At 41.6% G+C, this 19,261-nt stretch overlaps 2 protein-coding genes across 4 annotated transcripts in view; both read right to left on the reverse strand.

Moving 5' to 3' along the window:
- The window catches only part of ptpn4a (protein tyrosine phosphatase non-receptor type 4a), a 63,975-nt gene extending 51,164 nt beyond the window's left edge, over nucleotides 1-12,811 (reverse strand). Inside the window, exon 1 of one of the 2 annotated variants that reach the window (XM_071472745.1) lies at nucleotides 12,288-12,811. The gene's annotated coding sequence lies outside the window, so the exon portion shown is untranslated. The remainder of the gene's footprint in view (nucleotides 1-12,287) is intronic. The other variant, XM_071472744.1, reaches the window with a different exon arrangement.
- A 1,657-nt stretch (nucleotides 12,812-14,468) lies between these two features.
- On the reverse strand, nucleotides 14,469-17,126 carry tmem177 (transmembrane protein 177). Of its 2 annotated transcripts, none has more exons than XM_071472746.1 (3): nucleotides 17,034-17,126; nucleotides 16,566-16,822; nucleotides 14,469-16,251 (listed from the first exon to the last, which is right to left on the reverse strand). In XM_071472746.1, the coding sequence occupies exons 2-3, from the start codon at nucleotides 16,764-16,766 to the stop codon at nucleotides 15,520-15,522; spliced, it is 933 nt and encodes a 310-aa protein (XP_071328847.1). In that variant the 5' UTR covers nucleotides 16,767-16,822; nucleotides 17,034-17,126; the 3' UTR covers nucleotides 14,469-15,519. The 2 variants fall into 2 exon arrangements, with proteins under 2 accessions (XP_071328847.1, XP_071328848.1); XM_071472747.1 differs by lacking the exon at nucleotides 17,034-17,126 and adding an exon at nucleotides 16,934-17,021.
- Nucleotides 17,127-19,261: the final 2,135 nt, after the last annotated feature.

The following is a 19,261-nucleotide window of genomic DNA, read 5'->3' on the forward strand; positions in this document are numbered from 1 at the left end:
TATGAACTATATAAACTCGAATCATTTCCTTAGGGTGGATTACAATGAACTGCAAACTAAAACTACGCAGCCAAACAGCAGTAAGGTCCGGCTGCAACACGGGCAATTCAAGAAGAGGCGACTGAAAAGTGAAAGTGATGATTGAATAGCTGGTTTGAATGTTTTATCGAGTTCATATAACAGAACCCATCTGAGTGGGAGAGGTGTTAGGGGATGTCTCTATACCACAGGTTGTATGAAGAAGTGAGGATGGAGAGATAGAGGTGTGTGGAACACATTGTGGTCTGTAAACAGGGCCAAAACAGGAAAGCGTAGGCCCACCTGACAGTCACCTCATACTTTGTACAATGTTTCCACACTAGAAAATAAGCTTAGCTGCTGGTGAAAAACACTGAGGCAGCAGTTTCTTTCTTTTTTTTAAGCAGAAATTTGTGACTGAATTAAAAAGGCCACAGTTTGCGTTGTACGGAAATACCGAGGTGCATGCTGATGCGCTTGAACACCAACAGCTGATGTGAAATCTCACAGGACCGGGGATTTTTAGGAGAAGTTTTACTTCTGCTTGCATCTGTTTTCCCAGCACCCTGTCAATGTCCTGACACACGAGGAACAGCCTTCTGACGGCTTTGAAACAGATGCAGGACAATATGGCAAATATTACATTGAACAAAATATTAATGCACTGCCTTTTATGAAGCACTGGCATATGATCAGCTGGATCCATGCAAACCAGCGCATTTGCATCGTCAAATATATATCAGACATGAGCTATTTTGGGCAAGAATGCAGGTTAAATGTTTCCTGTAGAACTGAATAAGTAATGTAGCTTTATGAGGTGACATATGTAGGTCAGTGCAGGTTATGCATTTGTGGTAGTGTTACTAGGCAGATGGCATTTCCTCTGCAGCACTGGCCTGATATGCAACAACCTCAAACCAGGTTTCACAAACATTGGTAGCCTGCTCTACATTAATCTGATTTGACAAAAGAAGATTAGCGCAACCCCAGACCTAAGTGAGGGCTTAAATGAACCAATGAAACAGATTCAGAGTAATGATGTTATTAGAAATGTTAAGAAAATGGACTATGGACTGAGAGCCACCAAGCACAAGAAACACAGCTGCACACTGATTTAGGTGGGTTTATACAGTTTCTGATGTTGTAATGTCTGCCTGAGGAGTAACATTTTATTATTTGTATGTTTATATGTATGCAAATATCTTTCCTTTTTTTTTTTTTTTTTTAAATTCCTCTCCATTAAAATGTAAATTATATGCAACTCTAAAGATTTTAGAGTTCTGCTGAGAAACCTGAAGGTCATGATAATTTAGACTCCAGATGTCCAGATGTCACTGGACCAGTTTGGCCAGTTTACATACTTCATCCAGATAAACACCTGCTTTTGTCATAATCTTCTCATGAAATCACTGTGTGCTTTATTTGTAATGTATATGTCATCTTAATCCTATTGAATATAAACACTTCAGCATCTCATTCATTTCCAACCAGTGGAACTCAGTTTTCCTGCTGTTGTTGCTTTTGGAAGACAAGTTATCAGCTCCTCTAAAAATCAATAAATTTCTATTGTACTGAAACAACCAGACACACAGGAAGATATTTAACATTTATAACAAGTAAGTTCAGAACTGTAGCGTCTGAAACTGGCCGTTAAATGCCCTGAGAAACAAACCTGAACTAACAAACTATAAATAATTTATATTATTTCCACTGCTCACCGTGGTGGCTTAGCCGGTGTTAATCTGTTGCCAGGTTGATGCTTGAGCAAGAGGTGCTAAAATGTGCACAGATTCATGGTCCTGTAATTAATGTGTCTTAGATTAAAGTGTCCAGGAAATGTCACGTATTGTCCTCTTGCTCGCAGCGTCCACGCCGGCTCACAGGCTGATGGAGACAAAGCAGGCAGAGCAGCAGTGAGTCAGCCAGAGCCAGCCCCCTGCCTCATGCTGAAATCAGAGAAACCACAAGAATGTAACAGCTTCTGTTATTATCCCTCCCTGCTGCCTCCCTGCCTGATAGCCTGTCCCAGAAAATAGCAGCGAGGCTGCCTGTTTCTCTGGCACACACACACACACACACACTCGTCCTCTCATGTTCTTTCTGTCCTCTTGTTCTCATCTCTGATGCACACACACAAACACACAGATTCTCCACGGGTATGACTGTCCATTTTGCACTGCACACACCGGTCCTCTACACAAGCTCATACAAACACAGGACTTGACAGCACAAAATCACAGACTGCAATTTGTTGTTCCTACTGAGAACTGCTGCAAACCGGAGACTGTCAGACACATACAACCACACCGACCCGGCCGGCAGACACACAGTCAAACAGATCAACGGTTTGAAGGAGCAACAACTTGATAGCACTACAACTACCGTTTAATTTAAATCAATGAATACCAAGCAAGGCTGCTTACCACAGTGGTTGTGTTTGCTTCTCACAGTCAGAATGAAGTATTAACTTATTCATTTTATACCATGTTCACTTAAACCCTTTATTAAATTTTACATTTTGCCAGTCATATATTGTGTTACTGCTCTTAAGACTCCATACTCCATTTAAGCCCTGTTTTTCCTACCTTCTGTGTTTCACATTAGCTCTTTTCACTAAAGGAATCTGTAACATTACTGGCTTCATCTGTTTATTAAAGTGGTTTTTGGCATTCAAAAGTCTTTTGACATTTATAGTAATGGTTTTATTCAAACATGCATTTGCCATAATGTGATATAATTTCAATACTTTAAAAACACCCGTATTAATATCATGACACCGTTTTCAACAAACCTCCAAGCCATTTTCAACATGGTTGTAAAATGCAACTTAAGAGTGCAAGAATGGAGCCCTGATTTGCTGTGGACAGGGTTTGCTTGGGGAAAGGATCACTCCTGTCTTCAGGCTGCGAGTTAAAGTTGAGAAAGGTTAGGGCAGGTCCAGAGCGTGGATGTTTGTGTGAGTGCTGTTCAGAGTAATCCAAGCTCACATGGGTGGACACACCCTCCTAAAAAGCATGCCCATCAGCATTTGTAACCAGATACCTCTACGCATGTTGTCGACCCTTGCCTTGTTGCTCTCTCCGCCGCATCATCTCACATGCACAGTGGTGATATGTTCACAAGCCTACGTTCAGCACCCATCTGTTGACTAAAACAGAGGAAATAACGCAGAGACTGAATTTTGCAAACAGCGTTGCCTTGAACAACCAGGATTCAGGAGCAGCGAGGATAAAAATAAAGGAGAGAAGGAAGGCGGGATGGACAGAAAACAAGCCAGACAGTGGAGAAATTGAAGGCAGTATGAAATAAACAGCAGCGCTAATGTCCTGTGTTTTTAGACTCCTGTCTGTTCTTGTTTGAGTTGGATAAGGCTTCCTCCACAGATCTCCAAGCAAAACAAGCAGCGGATAAAACTAGGTTTTACCATGTAAACTGTTGATCTTCCAGAAATAACCCTGTCAAGTGTCACACAAAAACATGCTGCATGTCTGAAAAAAAGAGGGCGGAAACTAGAGGTTTAAAAACATGGAAAGAGATGCGCAGGTTTCTGCTTCTGGTTTCTTTAATAAATTATGTAAATGTCACTGTATGGTCCATACTACTCATTTACAAAACAATAATTATCTAAAGCTAGAAACAGGTTCTACAGCATGTAATGTCACCACTTTTCAGACTTTTGAACCACACAAGAAACTGTGAAATGGGGACCCAGCACAATAATGAACACCATCCATTTTTGGCTCGGACCCACTGATCTTAAGCAACTGTGTCCTTTGACCTCCTGAGGTATTCAACGCTCTTTAAGCAGCTGTTTCAAAGGCAGACCTGAGGATCTGACACACACTTGCGTGCTAAGGTTCAGGTTACACAAGCAACAGGTTAAAACGGGCACATGGCAATAGGTCTACAACTCTTTGCTGAGCACATCACAACAGACCTTTAGGAAATGCTATGTGTATGTCTGAATGTGCAGGTCATGAGGTGTATACACGTTCTGGGGGAAAATGGGATGGGTGGTACTGAAGGAGAGGACAAGCCAAAACACGCACTGAAGCATAACTCTTGAGTAAGGTGAGGAGCCAGCTGTACTCACATACCTGAGGAGTGTACAGGTGGGGGTGGGGTTGCAGTGGAAAGGAGTGCTCTTTCGGATGAACAATGTTTAGGTATAATGGTATGAGTGCGTGTACTGTGGTATCAAATTTGGTTGTAAAGAATCCTGGAACTCCATTGGGATTGATACCGACAACCAAATATCTGGTATCATCACTTCCCCCTAAGCACTGTGTCCAAATTCAACTGAGGACTTCATATCACTATCTGCGCTGCCTGCCAACGTACCTGATGTGTCAACTTTAACAGCTACAACAAAGGTTCAAAATTTCAATTTATTCAACAATTAAAATGCACTGATTTATTTGTGGCAGCCCACCACAATATCAACATCCAATGGGTAAAATCTTATTTCATTGTAGAGCAGTGCGTTAATTTGCTCAGCCCCTTCTTGCTGCACTCTCCCTATCTCGGACTCTCTCTCTTTTTTACACACACTGACAGTGGACTCGTCCGTCAGAGTCGGACTCGCCATCGAGAGCACCAGGAAAATCCCACCGCATCTCTGTGTGCCTGTCATTCGTGGTGCGCAGAGCGTGCAGGCCGTATGTCATCAACCGACTCAGGACGATCGGGGCTGTTTGACCCGACCTGAAGCAATAGCAATATATTGCTCAGTTATTTCCTGTCACAAAGCATTTGGCAATTAAAACATTTGCAGTGGAGCACTTTATATAGGGTATTATTTCATAATCAATTAATCAGTTACCCTCAGCCCCCTTCTGTTTGCCCACCTGTCCAGTGCCCTTTTCTTCCGCCTATGGCTACCCATCTCATTTCCAGTGATCATCAATGATCGTTGTAATCCTTTAATGTCTTTATGTTGTGCTCTCTTAATCCAATCTCTGCATGGCTAGCTACGTCTATGTCACAGCCCCTATACCATAATCTTGCTATCTTTATCTCCTGGCTCTGTTGGTATAATCTAGCTCTGCACTTTACAGAAACTGGGTTAGGACACAAAAGTGACTTATAATAGAGACAATACATGATAACGAATTACGACAGATACCTAGAGACACCGTTTATGTTGCCAAAGCCTTGTGGAGTCAAGTAAGTAAGTGGAGTGAGAAGTCATTGTAATAAATCATTTTGCAGATGAAGTTCTCATTAAATTCCCACAATTTAATTTATGCTTCCTATTCACTATTTGCTACGATTAATCAAATTTAATTAAATACAGGGGATTACAGAGCCAAAAAAGCACTAAGTCAAAGGGCATGAATTTCATAACTCGTTTTATGCAATATGCCATCCACCTTTATTTTACAGATCCTAAATTGCTTTGTCTTTATTGTATGTTCCTCTGAGAGAGACCTCTGATAACAGCTGTACTGTAGCTAACCCGTCTTACTGCTCCCAGTGGGGCAGATAGAGGACTGTCCTCTCTCAGCCTGGTGTGACGAGACAATGTAAAAACCAAAGAGACCTAACCTCATCCCTTCAGAATTAAAGAGATCAAGAACCCATAGAGTAAATTAGAAATTGTACCACACCTGCAACAATTAAGAAAGCAGGAACAAAGTCATCTGTTTCAATACAAATGACGAAAACATATGCTTTACAGAGATTTGTTAGAGCTATTGGTGCACACGAGACGTGCTCACACTGAGTTACCGGCATGATGTCAAAGATGTTTCCAGAAGAATCCGACACTGTGCTGAATGTAGAAAAGGGGTCGATCAACATGGTTTTTTCGGGGCCTATTTAATATACCAATTATTAGTAATCAAGGAGACTGATGACCAATGATAACCAACGTGCAGTGCATTCAGAAAGTATTCAGACCCCTTCACATTTTATGTTGCAGCCCAAAGGCCCTTCTTCCCCGACTGCTAAGTTTATTCTGACTGGTCAGTTTCAGCATTTTTATATTTGTTATTTTTATCAACAATCAGTTTTAAAAAAGTATTGTAAAAATGCTGAATATCGGATCCAATAATGCGCCAGGCTGATAAACAATTGAGCCCTAATGTAGAGTCACTATTCCCTCTGGCATTGTCTGAATCCTGTACACCTGAATGTAACTAATACATCTATTTATTGTGTGTGTGTGTGTGTGTGTGTGTGTGTGTGTGTGTGTGTGTAGCAGGGGGGGGGGTCTGTCTCTAGCTTCTCTCTGGCTGGAAAACCTGCTGTTACAGCTAATGAAACCATTATGGCCGTCCACTAACACCATTGCCATAATATGCAGTTTCATTTGATTAGTTATGCAAGATCCACATACATAAAGGGCAGAGAGAGAGAGAGAGAGAGAGAGAGAGAGAGAGAGAGAGAGAGAATTCAGTCAGGAGAGCTTAAACAACTACAAACTCAAGTTTCATTAAAATATACTACTGAATGATTTTTGACAAAAAGACTCTTTAGACATAACTTAAACATAACTTATATAAGCAGGAAGAATCGCTGTGATATATGATAAAACTACAACTGTCTAACTATGAAGAAACGTTGTTCATTCTGAAATGAAAAAAGGCTTTTTCCCAGCCAGAACTAAATCTACCCCCAATCATTTACACCCAATTCACAAGGCCAATGTTATTTTTGTCCCTGTGTTCACAGGCAGAAAATAATCACATGCAAGTCTTCTCTGCGACTTTCTGAATGATACTGAGTCTACCATGCTGCAAGCTCCACAGATAGATCCACGTTTGATATAGTTATTCTTTGTAACCAATCAAAATGTGCCGCTATAAATACGGCACTACTTGCTTTCTATTTTGGAAGTGTGGGTCTGTCAAGACACCTTCATCCTGATGTTCTGTAGCTGTGGTATCTTGTGCAGAATAAACACAGCTGTGTTTGGGGCTTGGGAGATGATTTTTGCTGAGGAGCTGAGCCATATCCACCCCAACAGACCACTAACCAGCCGCCTTTCTGAAAGCTATCTGGCTGCATCTTCATGTGAATGGATGGCTCACTTAATGACTGCCAGTCGGACTGACTGAAAGAACTGTGGCTCAGAACAATGACGGTTATCTGTTACTACTACAGATCTGTGCTATGTTAGGCATATTTTCACATGTATAATTATTATTTTGTTATTTTTATATTTAATTTCAAAATGCCTCATTGGCAGCAATTACTCCTCATGTAATTACTGATGCAAGAAGCATAACATTCAGGAAATAAACTGGCACCGTATCAAAAGCAACTTGGCACCAGACAGGGTGGTGTGCAGCCACTGTAAATGAAATGGACGAACTGCCTATCAGTGGCTGAGCTTACAATGCTTCCTTGCTGCAGACAGGAGTGTGAGCGCTCCGAAGGGTTAGAAAGGAATGGGCTGACAGCTGGTCCTCTTGGTTCAACATGAACTGTTGTCAGCAACAGTCAACATACGTCACAGGGAGCCTTTTGTCACTCAAAACAGAGAAGGATCTAAAGATGGATCTTCAAAAAAGGTAAATACCACTCAACTTCATGTCATTAATTTAGGTATGGGGATAAAATTAGGCCCTCGGTGACACTAGACTCACTGTGAATAAGCCACTGGATCTATGGACTGAAAAAGAGTTTTGCAGTTCTCTGGTGATAGAAGTCAGAGTTCACTAATACCACTTGGTTTTTTCATAGATCTTCTTGCAACAATTCAATTCAAGCCCACTAATGTAAGATATGCAAATGATGGAAACTTGATAATGTATCTTGCATGAAGCACCCATACACCAGTCCTCTTACCAACACTCAGTTCACACCAATACTAAGCTGTCAGCACTACCACTCACAGCCTACCACTAAGTGATAGGGTGTGCCTTTTCAACGTTGAGACTAAACAGAAAATAAGGTGTCAGACAGAGATAGAGAGAAAAGGGAAACGTAGAAAAGCAAAGAGCTGATTGAGAAGCAGGCAAGAGAAGACGAAATGTAGGAAAGACAGAAGGTCAGACAGCAGCTGAATGTCAGGGTGCATGAAGACAACTTTGTCCTGGACTTACACAATTATGAGACAAAAAAAAACACAGCACTAAGTCCTAAAATACCTTATGTCTATTGCCCTCATTCATTGATTTTGCACAAGACCTACTAAACACAAAATGTTGAACCGTACAATGTTCACCACGTTCCCTAACATTCTATACTCTTGGCCCATCCCACAGTGTCTACACTGCTCCCAGCCTTTCAAATGGGGCTAGAACAATGGTTGACCTTTGACCACTCTGCTATGTGGGCCAGTTTATGATGTTTAATTAGAAGGCTGTCCTCTTCAGGCATCTTTTTGACTGACACTACTGGGACCAGTCAAAGCTGTCGAGATACATCTGCAGAAACGGCATGATGATAAATTGGTAGTAAGGGGTCTAAGGACTCTGAAGTGGACATTAATTTGCTGCACATATAACACTACTGGAACGATCAAATGCTTGCAGCCATTGTCCAAAGCATTTAAGATGTGGTGCTGGCAGTAAAACAGCACTGTTCCTCAGTTGATGCATGCTTCACTTCCAACTGAAACAAGAAGATATCAAGTCATGAATAAAGAAGAACCAAACTAACTGTTGTCAAAGCATATTCTTGAAAATTTCCAACTTAAGCGAAGACAATTTCTTGTAATTTTCGCTGTTATTAACCTGCAGAGTAAAACTTTGGGGTTAAATGGTTGGAATTTGCCTCTGCAAGATATCCACAGTTAAATTTGATCCCACGTTTCCTTGGGATCTGATTGTTCCACCTGACTCTGAGCTTGCTCCCATGGGGTGCCCCAGCCCTGTGCTAGCAGGTGAAGTTAATCCCAATTACCTCTGCCACAGCTGTACCCCCTCTGTCGCTCTCTATCCATATCTTCTCCTCACTTGTTCCTCTCACTTTTTACTATTTGCTCTGTCTCCCTCTGTCTCACTCATGCACTTCTGTTGTAAAACATGGGGCTGGCTGGTTCAGGTGCGCTGCTCAAGTGAAACGGGGCCATTGCCACAGGCAATTTAATCTTCACCAGCTGAGTCCATCCACTTCTTCAGGTTTGGACGTAGCAAAAGCAAAGAAATTTAGAGTTCAATCCAGGATTCTGTTCAGCACATCATTTATGAATTTGCAATGTGCATCAAAAACGGTCAGGCTGCATTTTTATTTCATGACATCAAACTTTGCTCATCCTTATTTAGTCAGTCATGTTTAGGTATCAACAGCGCCACAGCACAGCCTCCAATCCTACTCTATGTTTCAGCTATCAGAGAAGGGATTTTATGATTAAGGATTGTGGCTTTAAACAGCCTGACTCTACTCTCTTTATTCTGGCTGAGCTCTGGTTACAGAGTTTTATTTAGGATTTCAGAGTGGTTCTGTTGGTTTCAACACCGCAGAGGCACTCAGGAATAATATTATAATAATAATAATAAAAAGCTTTATTTATATAGCACCCTTTCAAAACACAGTTCCAAAGTGCTTTACAGGACAAGATAGAATCGTGGACAAACAATAAAAATTATAAAATAAACTTATATTTAAACTTTTTTTAAACAGATGTAAGAGCTTTACAACATTGGGGAGGAAATACGAGAGATAAGTGTGGCAGTAAAACGTTCTAAATTAATTAAATGAATTGATTAAATATGAAACAAAGGGATGACTTATGATAATAGATTTAAGACCCCCTCCAATGAAAATCAAACTTTTTAATCCTGTTAACATGTCCATATGATTTGTTTTATATAATACAAGACATATCATGAGGGGAATAAGCAGTCAACACATGCACATTTCCACCTTGGCACTGCAGTGAACCAATGACAATCTCATTCATGTGTAACATAACTAAGGAACTTTCCAGTACGAGGGGCAGGGCAAAATAAACCTGAAACCTTGTCAGTACAGTGAGCTAAAGTTTGCATTAGCACAACCACCAACACTGTGTCAGCCACTGCCAGTTGTGAGCTAACAAACTGCATAAACAAATAAAAGATGCCAACTTCACTAACCATTCTGATATGTCAGCTATTTGCCGATGTCGGTGCACAATAAACTCCTGAGTCTGGGTCTGACTGAGGTTCAAATATATGTCCCAGTCTCTCATGACATTTCCTCTGCTGATCATACTGATATGCACTGTCACCCTAATGCAAGCAGCGGTGGTTTTTGTCAAGGGTGACGCTCTCATGTCACGATGTGAAATCCACATTGTGACGTGAGAGCGTCAGTAGATGCTGTGTCAAATGACCCAAACCAAGCAGTGGCTGGTGAGGGGGTTGTTCATGCTGATGCTACAGATTTTGTTGATGAAAAAAGTTAAGAAGTCATTTCTCAAGGGGAATGTCCATGTTGACTAATTAAAAAAAAAAAAAGCTCTTAAGATTGCATGTCACTGTAAATAACTGCACATTTACATTGATAATTGTGACATTATGCTGTTACCATTTGATAGCAAAACTAGCATCAGTGAGCCATAAAGTTACATGTCAAAAACTGCACTGTGAGCTAACAAGTGTGAGACAAGCACTTTTCTAGTAGTCCAGCCTAGTCTAATGCAAAATAATCCTTACTACCACAGCTTACATATATAATATGGTGGCAAAACATGGCCTAGAATTATGTCCCATATAAAAAATGTGCAACATGTCAGGCCTAATTCCCAAGATAAGTAGTTCAGCCTCCGCGACCATCAGCCAGGGATTCCCAAATGTATTCAGGTCAAGAGCCACAAACATTAGGTCAAAGTCATTTTGTTGGACCTACATCTGTTAAGCGTTGTATTTATAGGGATTCCTTCAGAAATGGATACTGTAGAAAAGCTCTTGTCAAAACAATTCCCACTGTCTCATCTTACACATGAAAAGTCAGTAAAATTACAAAGGATATGCACAGTATGTCACCAGGTTAGGGGTGTGTGTGTGTGTGTGTGTGTGTGGGGGGGGGGGGGGGGGGATCCCAGCTAGAGGATTTAATTCGCAGCTCCTACCTTTGCTGCCCCTAACTGAGATCCCATTCAGAAGCAATTGTGACACGGGTCTAAAGTCATTTTGCAGTTCAGATGGCTAAAGGGACGAGACAGAGAGACAGAGAGAGGGAGAGGCCAGACAAACAGGACAGAGCAGGGTCCATATGATCTGGGCAGCGGCAGCAGGCTGGCGAGCAGCAGGCGGCAGAGGAACCGACTGCGACCCGAAAGATGTGGCACGGATGGTGGAGGATTACGTCATCGAAAAAAAGGAGGACGCCTCATCACAGCAAACCCTCACATCCATTACTGCACACGGCAGAGTGCACTGCCCTCCAGCCCTTTCTGCCGCTCACTTCTCCACAAAAAATAAAAATCATCATCATTATTATTGTTGTTGTTGTTGTTGTTGTTGCAGGGGCAAACTGAATGCGGGGTCGCAATAAGCAGCTCGTGCATGCAGGCCCTCCCGTGTGACATTTCTGGACCGTGACACGTACATGAGAGCAGTTTCACACACGGTGCATCAGCAGTCATTCAGCAGCCAACGACAAAAACCCACATCCAGCCTATCTCCACCATCTGCGCCCGCACATGCAGTTACCGTCCAGGGCTGCGGGGCAGGAACCACATCAGCTCCGTCAACTACACTTGCGGCAACAAGAAACACGGCAATTGAAAGAAGCTATCAATTATCAATAATTAATAGCTATTGACTATAATAAAACATTATTTAAAGCCACAGTCGTAGCGTCACTGGTGCTGGTGCCATTGAACGCCGACCGGACTGTGTCATTAAAGGGCTTATTGTACACGGTGCAATGAATGAGCTATTAACGGCCTGTTTAAGTTAATTAAATATGTCGACAACAGGAAGGCGGAACAAAGTTTAACCGATTCAATAAAGCTTTAAATTTATCCCAACACTGCGCACACGGGATTAACGGGTGTTTCGCAGCTAAGTAAAGTAGCTGCGGGGCATTGAATGGGCTAAGAAGCAGCTAGCTAACGAGCAGGCGACACAAGAGCTGGCTATCGAGGTTATTGAGTAAAATGTATATGGGGGGGGTTATATTTCTTTTTTGTGAGACCCCGCTCCGACAGGCACAGACGTGATTACAACACAGGCCCTCTGGAGTAACAGTATCCCGATGTTGTTTCGCAATATTAGCCAATTTAGCTGTGCGGGCAGCAACTTGGATAAAAGTGACAGCGCTAAGCTAGCTAGCTAGCTCGCTAGCTAACGTCAGTTAAAGCTGGTGGCCTGTGCATGAGTCTTTCTTACCGTCATAAACTGCTCCAGGGGTGTCCAGTTTTTAAGGAATATAATTTTATCTGTGTGAGAAAATGGTTTGTGTCGGGGCGACGTAGCCCGAACATCCAAGATCAGTTCAACCGCTGCCGATGAAGCCCGAGCATCGTCACTATCACCGTCTTCATCAGCACTCGGAGTCCGGCGCTGCCTCACACGCATCCATCCAGCAGAGCGGGGCCTCCTCCGGGCTCGACCGTGCGACTGGCTCGGCAACGACGGATAATCCACAAGACAGGAGCCCCCGCAGCAACCATTGGCTAGACGCGGCGCCTAGCAGTCATTTCAGGTCGGGAGAGCGTGGAATATAATCCCAGGCGAGCGTCGAAATTAAGAAAAAGCGATCAGCGAAAAAGGGTTTACACGTGAAGATATCTGGACGTCAAACCGCCGAAGAGGCGACTGCTGCGTTTGAGACTTGTCCCCCGACACGAGCCCGTCCGCCGCTGTCAGCGCGCCCCGCTCTCTGCGGCTGCTCTGCCGCCCGCACCGCAGCGCCGAGCGGTGCGGCGACGTCATGGCGCAAACCGAGCGCACAGGGGCGGGGCCACAGGGCGGGAGGCGCGCTGTTTGTTTGTGAGCGCACCCACAATGCCAACTCTATAGTGCTGTGTATGTATTTACAGTGAGTGCACTGTATGCATGTACTTTACACACTGAATAATAGGGAATGCGATGCTTTATTGCGACTGCATTTCGCATGTCTTGTGATATAAATATGAATAGTATTATATTGATTAAGAAATTCCTCTACATACCTTAAATGTGTTTAAATGCTTCATTTTTGTACAGGGCAAATGCATTATACAGGGATATGTGACGAATTAAATATGATCAAATTTACTTTTGAAGGCCACCAAAGTAGAAAAACCCTCTTCAGCCTTTTTTCTAACTTTCTTTCTTTTGCAGTGGGAATGTACAGCCTACAATATTCTTTATACAGTAACTTAATGCGCACACACACACACACACACGCTTGAATATGTTTTAACTGGGATGCCTTTTTTACTTTAATTTCATTTTGACTGAATATCTTTGTATGGCTTTCAAAAATTGATGTAGTTATGAAACAGAAAATTTTAAATTATTTCTTTCACCTCAAGTCCAAGCGTGTCCATTGAGACTGAATGAATTTGTGCGCCTGTCATTCATAGACAGTATAAAAGAAAGTTAGTACTTGTAAGAGAGGTAATGTGGGCTGTACTGACCTCCAGTGGTTCAGAAAGGAAACAGCCTACAATGCAATAACAATGGTCCATTGTACAGTTATCTCTGTAGGGCAAACAATGAAGTAAGCAGATGAAGCGGAGTGCTGAGAACAACACAATAAGCCCAGTGTTGTTCATGTGCATATCTCAAAAGCCACTTTGTAGCCAGGGAAATGATGGAGTAGACCTAAAAATTCAGTCAAAGTTTTCCTTCTTTGGCATCTTCACAAGGACTTTCCTGTTTTTCCATTTTCAATATTGCATGATCCGATTGTTCTGGAACAATAAACATATTTAGTTGACGTATTTAGGAAAGCATTCCTCAATGAAGGGTGAAGTATACAATCTGCTGTATCACCATGGATCTGGAGCAAACCCTGCGCCTAATCTGTCCTGATTAAGAACAGCTCCTGCCACTCTGCTCCACCAGTTCTGTTGTCTGCATCATTTTTATGTCCAGATTTTATCAGAACATGCAGCTTCTACTTTTGATTCGCCCAACAGAGAAAACGCACAGGAAGAATGTTCACTTTGTGGCTATATGGAAGTCTACCGATGGAAAATAATGTAAAAAGTGTCAACGCATGTCTGTCAGCAATGCTATTAATTACATGCTTCTATACTTAGTTCAGTCCCCAGGGTGCAAGATTGGAAATGCAATTAAAGCACCATATCTGAGCCTTGTTAATATGCAGACAGACAACCTGAGGGAACCTGGGTGCTATATGATGAGTTCTGAGTCACAATAAGCTGCATATTAAGATTATCATCGCTAAGCAAATTACTTAGGGTCATGCAAATGATGTGCTACTCTCCTTAGAGGTTATTTTAAGACCTGAGCTGAGAAGCATAAATGAATGTGTTCACTGTTCATTATAGTGATGCTAGGTGATCAACTGGATGTTATTCATTACAGTACAAACTGATGACTAGAAGTAAAAAGAGGTCACATACAGAGCTTTTATGTTGGTTTCACAAGGAAAACACAGCATTAACCAGTTTCATATTGTCATGGTGTCTTTGGATATACAAACTTTTTCATACAGCTGCTTTGTGGGAGAAACCATTGCTTGGATTTGGCTTCACATTTCCACCGAAACACAAACAGTACAGGGCTTTTAAGTGCTCGTCCATTCCAACATATCTTCCTCCATAATGGTTTTTCCTGATTTTCACTGAGTGGTAAATGTACATGGTGGTAGATACCGTACATAAAGATGCTTCAGATTCTCTAACAGCACGGACTCTTCAAAAAAGATGTGGGACAGGAAATCTCCAGTGTTGCTTAATTATTCTGATGCCTCCCTCTCTTATCGAAGAAACTGATTATAGAGGGGGACGAAATAAAGGGTTTCAGGTTTTGAGATATGAAAAAATATGGTTACAGAATTTAAAAACAATGTGTTTTGAAAACAACATGAACCATGATAGATAAGCTATATGCATGGCTAGATAACAATAAATGTGTATAAAGAAATGTTGTTTTGTATTTTGGATAAACTGGCCTGTTTAACTGAGTGTTTTGAAACCCTGCTCTTTCCTAGCAGGTTGTAATTGTCTCTCTATCCTATCAAGAGCCATAAAAATAATGACACATTTCTTTTCTTTTTGTTAGACAAAGAAGCCTGTTTGCAGCATGTGTTTATATAGCTGCATGCTCTGAACAGCGTTCATAATATAGTAGTTTAGTTGCACTGGGTCCATACGTTTTTTGTCATTTTAAGTGATCAGCACTTCAGGATTCACAAAATGTCACATAAAGTAACAGTCAGGACATGTCAGATGACAGATTTTTTTTGAAAAAAAAAAAAAAAAATCTTAAAATTTTGTCGAGTTTTTTTTGTCTTTACTGCTAAAACAAGCTCAGAGATCCTGTCACGCCTCTACCGTGTATTCACAGATAGGCCCAATTTACAGTAAATCATTACAGTTGTTCATGTAAGGCCCAGTATCATTGATTTTAATTCCCAACACAACAGCCCTCCTCCCTTTTCTTTTCAAACTTTCTCCTCTTTCAGCAGAGCAAGGATCCCTTCCCTCCTGGATGTATACGGAGTGTGTTTCAACTGCAGGAGGTGAGCAGGAAACAGGTTCCCACTGGGAGCATACATCTCCTCTCCCTTCTGGCCCATCAGAGAGCGCAGAGTCTTGTTTCTGGACAGAATCTTATCATAAAACTCTACCCCTCCTTTGGCATAATTGTGTGACAGTGCAGCAGCACTTCTGTCTGAGCTGTAGTCAATCCACTTGTTGACAGCATCCGAGGTGAGGAAGTAAGAAACGGCACCGAGGCCGAGCGCCAGCACATTCACAGCGCCGCGAAGCAGCGCAGGCCCGACGTGGAGCCCAAACACCTGCTTCAGCACCACGCTGTACACCCAAACTCCCCCCAGGCAGAACGGGGCAACAGCAGCATTCAGAACAGGTCCTCCGGACTGCAAGCGGGCCACCTCTCGTGCTACAGCAAACTTCTGCGCCTCAGGGGAAAACGTCAGCGCCTCCTTAAGCACAGAGCCAGTATCACTGCTCCAGTCCACCGTTTTTCCATTGATGAAAATGCTGCGGTTGGTGATTCCACTTGAGTCATCAGCCGTGCTGTTAAAGTTTGCTGGGATGCCGATCTGGGCCCCTGCAGGGAGCCAAGGGACACCAGCGCCGACCGGATGGAACCCAAAGGAGGCGAAGGCAGAGAAGTTCTTGGTTGAGCTAATACCATAATCCTTTAACACCTAGAAGAGACGCAACGTTGAAATGTGGATTTTGTCACTTCTTTCACTACACATTGAAATCCTGTACTTTACGGGTTCTGCTGATTCATGAAGTATCAATCCACAGTATTTTGTGAGCGCTGTAATCAATTAAAAGGTCCGCATCTCATCTGAAAACAGCTGCACAAATCTAATTAAGATTTCAAAATATGCTATTAAACTTTACCTTGAGGGTGGAGTGAAAACAGAGGAAACAAACTCAAATAAAACTTTTACACACACACACACACACACACACACACACACACACACACACACACACACACACACACTACCTGCTGGAACACCTCCTCCAGTTTCTCAGACAGTTGGACTGGCTCTCCTTTGTGCCAGGCCTGATACAGCTGACGGTAGGACTTATCAGGGAAAACATGGTAGAACATGCTGGCTGCAAAGGCCGCGCCACAGCCGGCGACGAGCAGCGGGGTCCGGTTCCTCTGGAGAAGCACCGAGTACTTGAGGAAGCGAGACGCCATGTCACGTTTTAGCTCTTTAGTGCGAGTTAGGTGCTGCAGACTTCAGCAGGTAGCATCTGTGAAAGAGGCAGACACAACATTCAAGAGCACACCAGCAGGCCTGCACGTATGAGACAGGAGAGAAATCAGTTCCCAACAGACACAAGACAATAAATGCGTCCCTCTACCAAACGACCCCAGAGCGCCATTAAAACGTGCAGTCCCGGGATGGACAGGATGAAACGCGGAGGAATAACACAGCTGTCTTCACAGCGACAAACAGCTCACCTGGTCTGTGCGTCCTCACAAGGACGGAACAGCACCAAACTCTTACATGACGACAGGACGTAAAGCGGGGCAGCTGCCGTAATTCTCCGTTGCACGACAGTTTTACGACAGTGTGTTTTTTTTAGTATATTTGGTCGAGATTTAACCGCTCATATTAATAATTTAATCCATATGTGCACTGGAATTAAGGCATTTACATCATAATGCGATTAAATGACTTTAACACCACGCTGTGAGGCGCTAATGGGTCACTGACAAATAAAGCTCTTAAAAATGTTTTTAAAAAATTAGAAATTAGAACAATGTGTTTCAACAAGCTTTATTTGTGTTACAACATTTCAAAGCTTTAAATTCATTTTTTGACTGTATTTTCAACTTCACCACCTGAAAAGTGTCAGGTGGCGCAACCAAAATGATATCCTTTATATCCTTTCCTTCTATTTATTGTAAGTGAAACTTTTGGCAGGTGTACCTGAGTGTGTCTATAGTGGCTAACACATTTTGTGGTTGAGTTTTTTGTTAACTATAATTTAAGATTCTTGCATTTCAGTGGCCAGGTAATTAATATTTTTAATATCCAATTTTACATTTTAAAACTTGTATATAAATATACAAATGAATCTATTTAATACAATAGGTATATACCTCATAGTCTTCAACCATTTGTTCACTTTAACCTATTATTTATTGGTTTAAATAAATATTTTACCTGGTCGCACCACCTGACGATTCAGTTGTGTCACCTGACTTTTGCAGCTAATTTCAAATTAAACAGGCTTCTCTTTAGACACCTGTTTAACCTGTAGCCTTTGCTAGCAAGTTCATACATATAGTTTATTAATAAAATGAAGAGTTTTATAATAAAATAACATTTTCCTAGTTTTACCTTGGTCGTACCACCTGACATGAAAAGTGTTCCAGCCCAACTATGAGTTGAAAGGAGCTATTTTTATCAATATTTGAGAGAGCTCTACAAACCTTTTCACTCATCAATAAAGATCACCTGGGGTCCTCTGGCTGATGGAATATCCTGTTTGATGCTGTCACTGTTCACTTCAGAATAAAAGATGCATGTATACAGTTGCACCACCCTGACATTTGACAATACACAAATTCCCGGACAAAAGTTTTTGAATTATCTTAACACCTTTAAAACTATTAATATTTGTGAATTTAGTTTATTTGAAAGGTCTCAAACATGAAATCATGCCACAGTATCTATTTTGAACTTATTATTATTATAATATCATATTTAATACTTTTCTCAGGCTGTTCATTAACCCGGACGGTTGTGCCACCTGACATTTTGGTGGTTTGAGAGGCCAAAATATAAAATATATACATTATTATAATGTACTGATGGTCAAACTACAGCAGTTTTATAGAATAAAATGATGCATGTCATGAGTTAATTAAAATTATTTTAAAGGAAAGTAATACACTCGGACACAAAAATATGCACGTCATGTCAACGACCCTAATACAGCCGGAAGGAAACTGACATCATGTTAAACTAATGAATAAATAAATCAAATAATTTCTCATGTGTATGTCCTGATTGACGATAACAAATATAATCAGGATCTAAGCTGTAAAACTTGATCTTTCAGTTGAATGGAAATAATATGGACCACAAATCAATTAGCACATAATTAATGAACATAGCTTGAAAATAATCTTGCAGTGGATTTCTATAGAGAAATTATTTATACATAATTATTATATTGATAATTATTTGTGCTCAAGGCAAAGTATGCTTTAATGCTTCTAGTTTATTAATTTAATTACTTAGTTTTCACAGTTATCCATTTACATATGTGGATCAATGTAGAGTTATGCATATAGAGGTGAAAGTAGTTTTAATAAGGCAACCATGGATATTAGAAATTGAACTGATATTACAAATACAAAGGCACTGCAACAGTTTGGCAGAGAAAGCAAAAACAAGACACATGAAATCAAACCTTCATCCGTACAGCACTGTTCAACGCTGCACCGACTGAATACCAAGGTAACACCACCCAAAACACACCTCGGCAACATGCAAGACAAAGAGACATACAAAGGCAAAACGGTGACAAAGTGAGTTTGACTTGATTGCTCCCATACGTCCCCAATGTACCATTCATGTCACAGGTGTGATTCCAACCACACCTCGACAGTCTGTGGCCATTTTTAACAACACTCACATTTCACATTGTAGTCTCTGGCTTTGGCAGCATTCATAA

Source organism: Trachinotus anak, unplaced genomic scaffold (assembly GCF_046630095.1).
Source record: "Trachinotus anak isolate AG129_WGS33_773 ecotype Australia unplaced genomic scaffold, CSIRO_AGI_Tana_v1 ptg000039l, whole genome shotgun sequence".
NCBI lineage: Eukaryota > Metazoa > Chordata > Actinopteri > Carangiformes > Carangidae > Trachinotus > Trachinotus anak.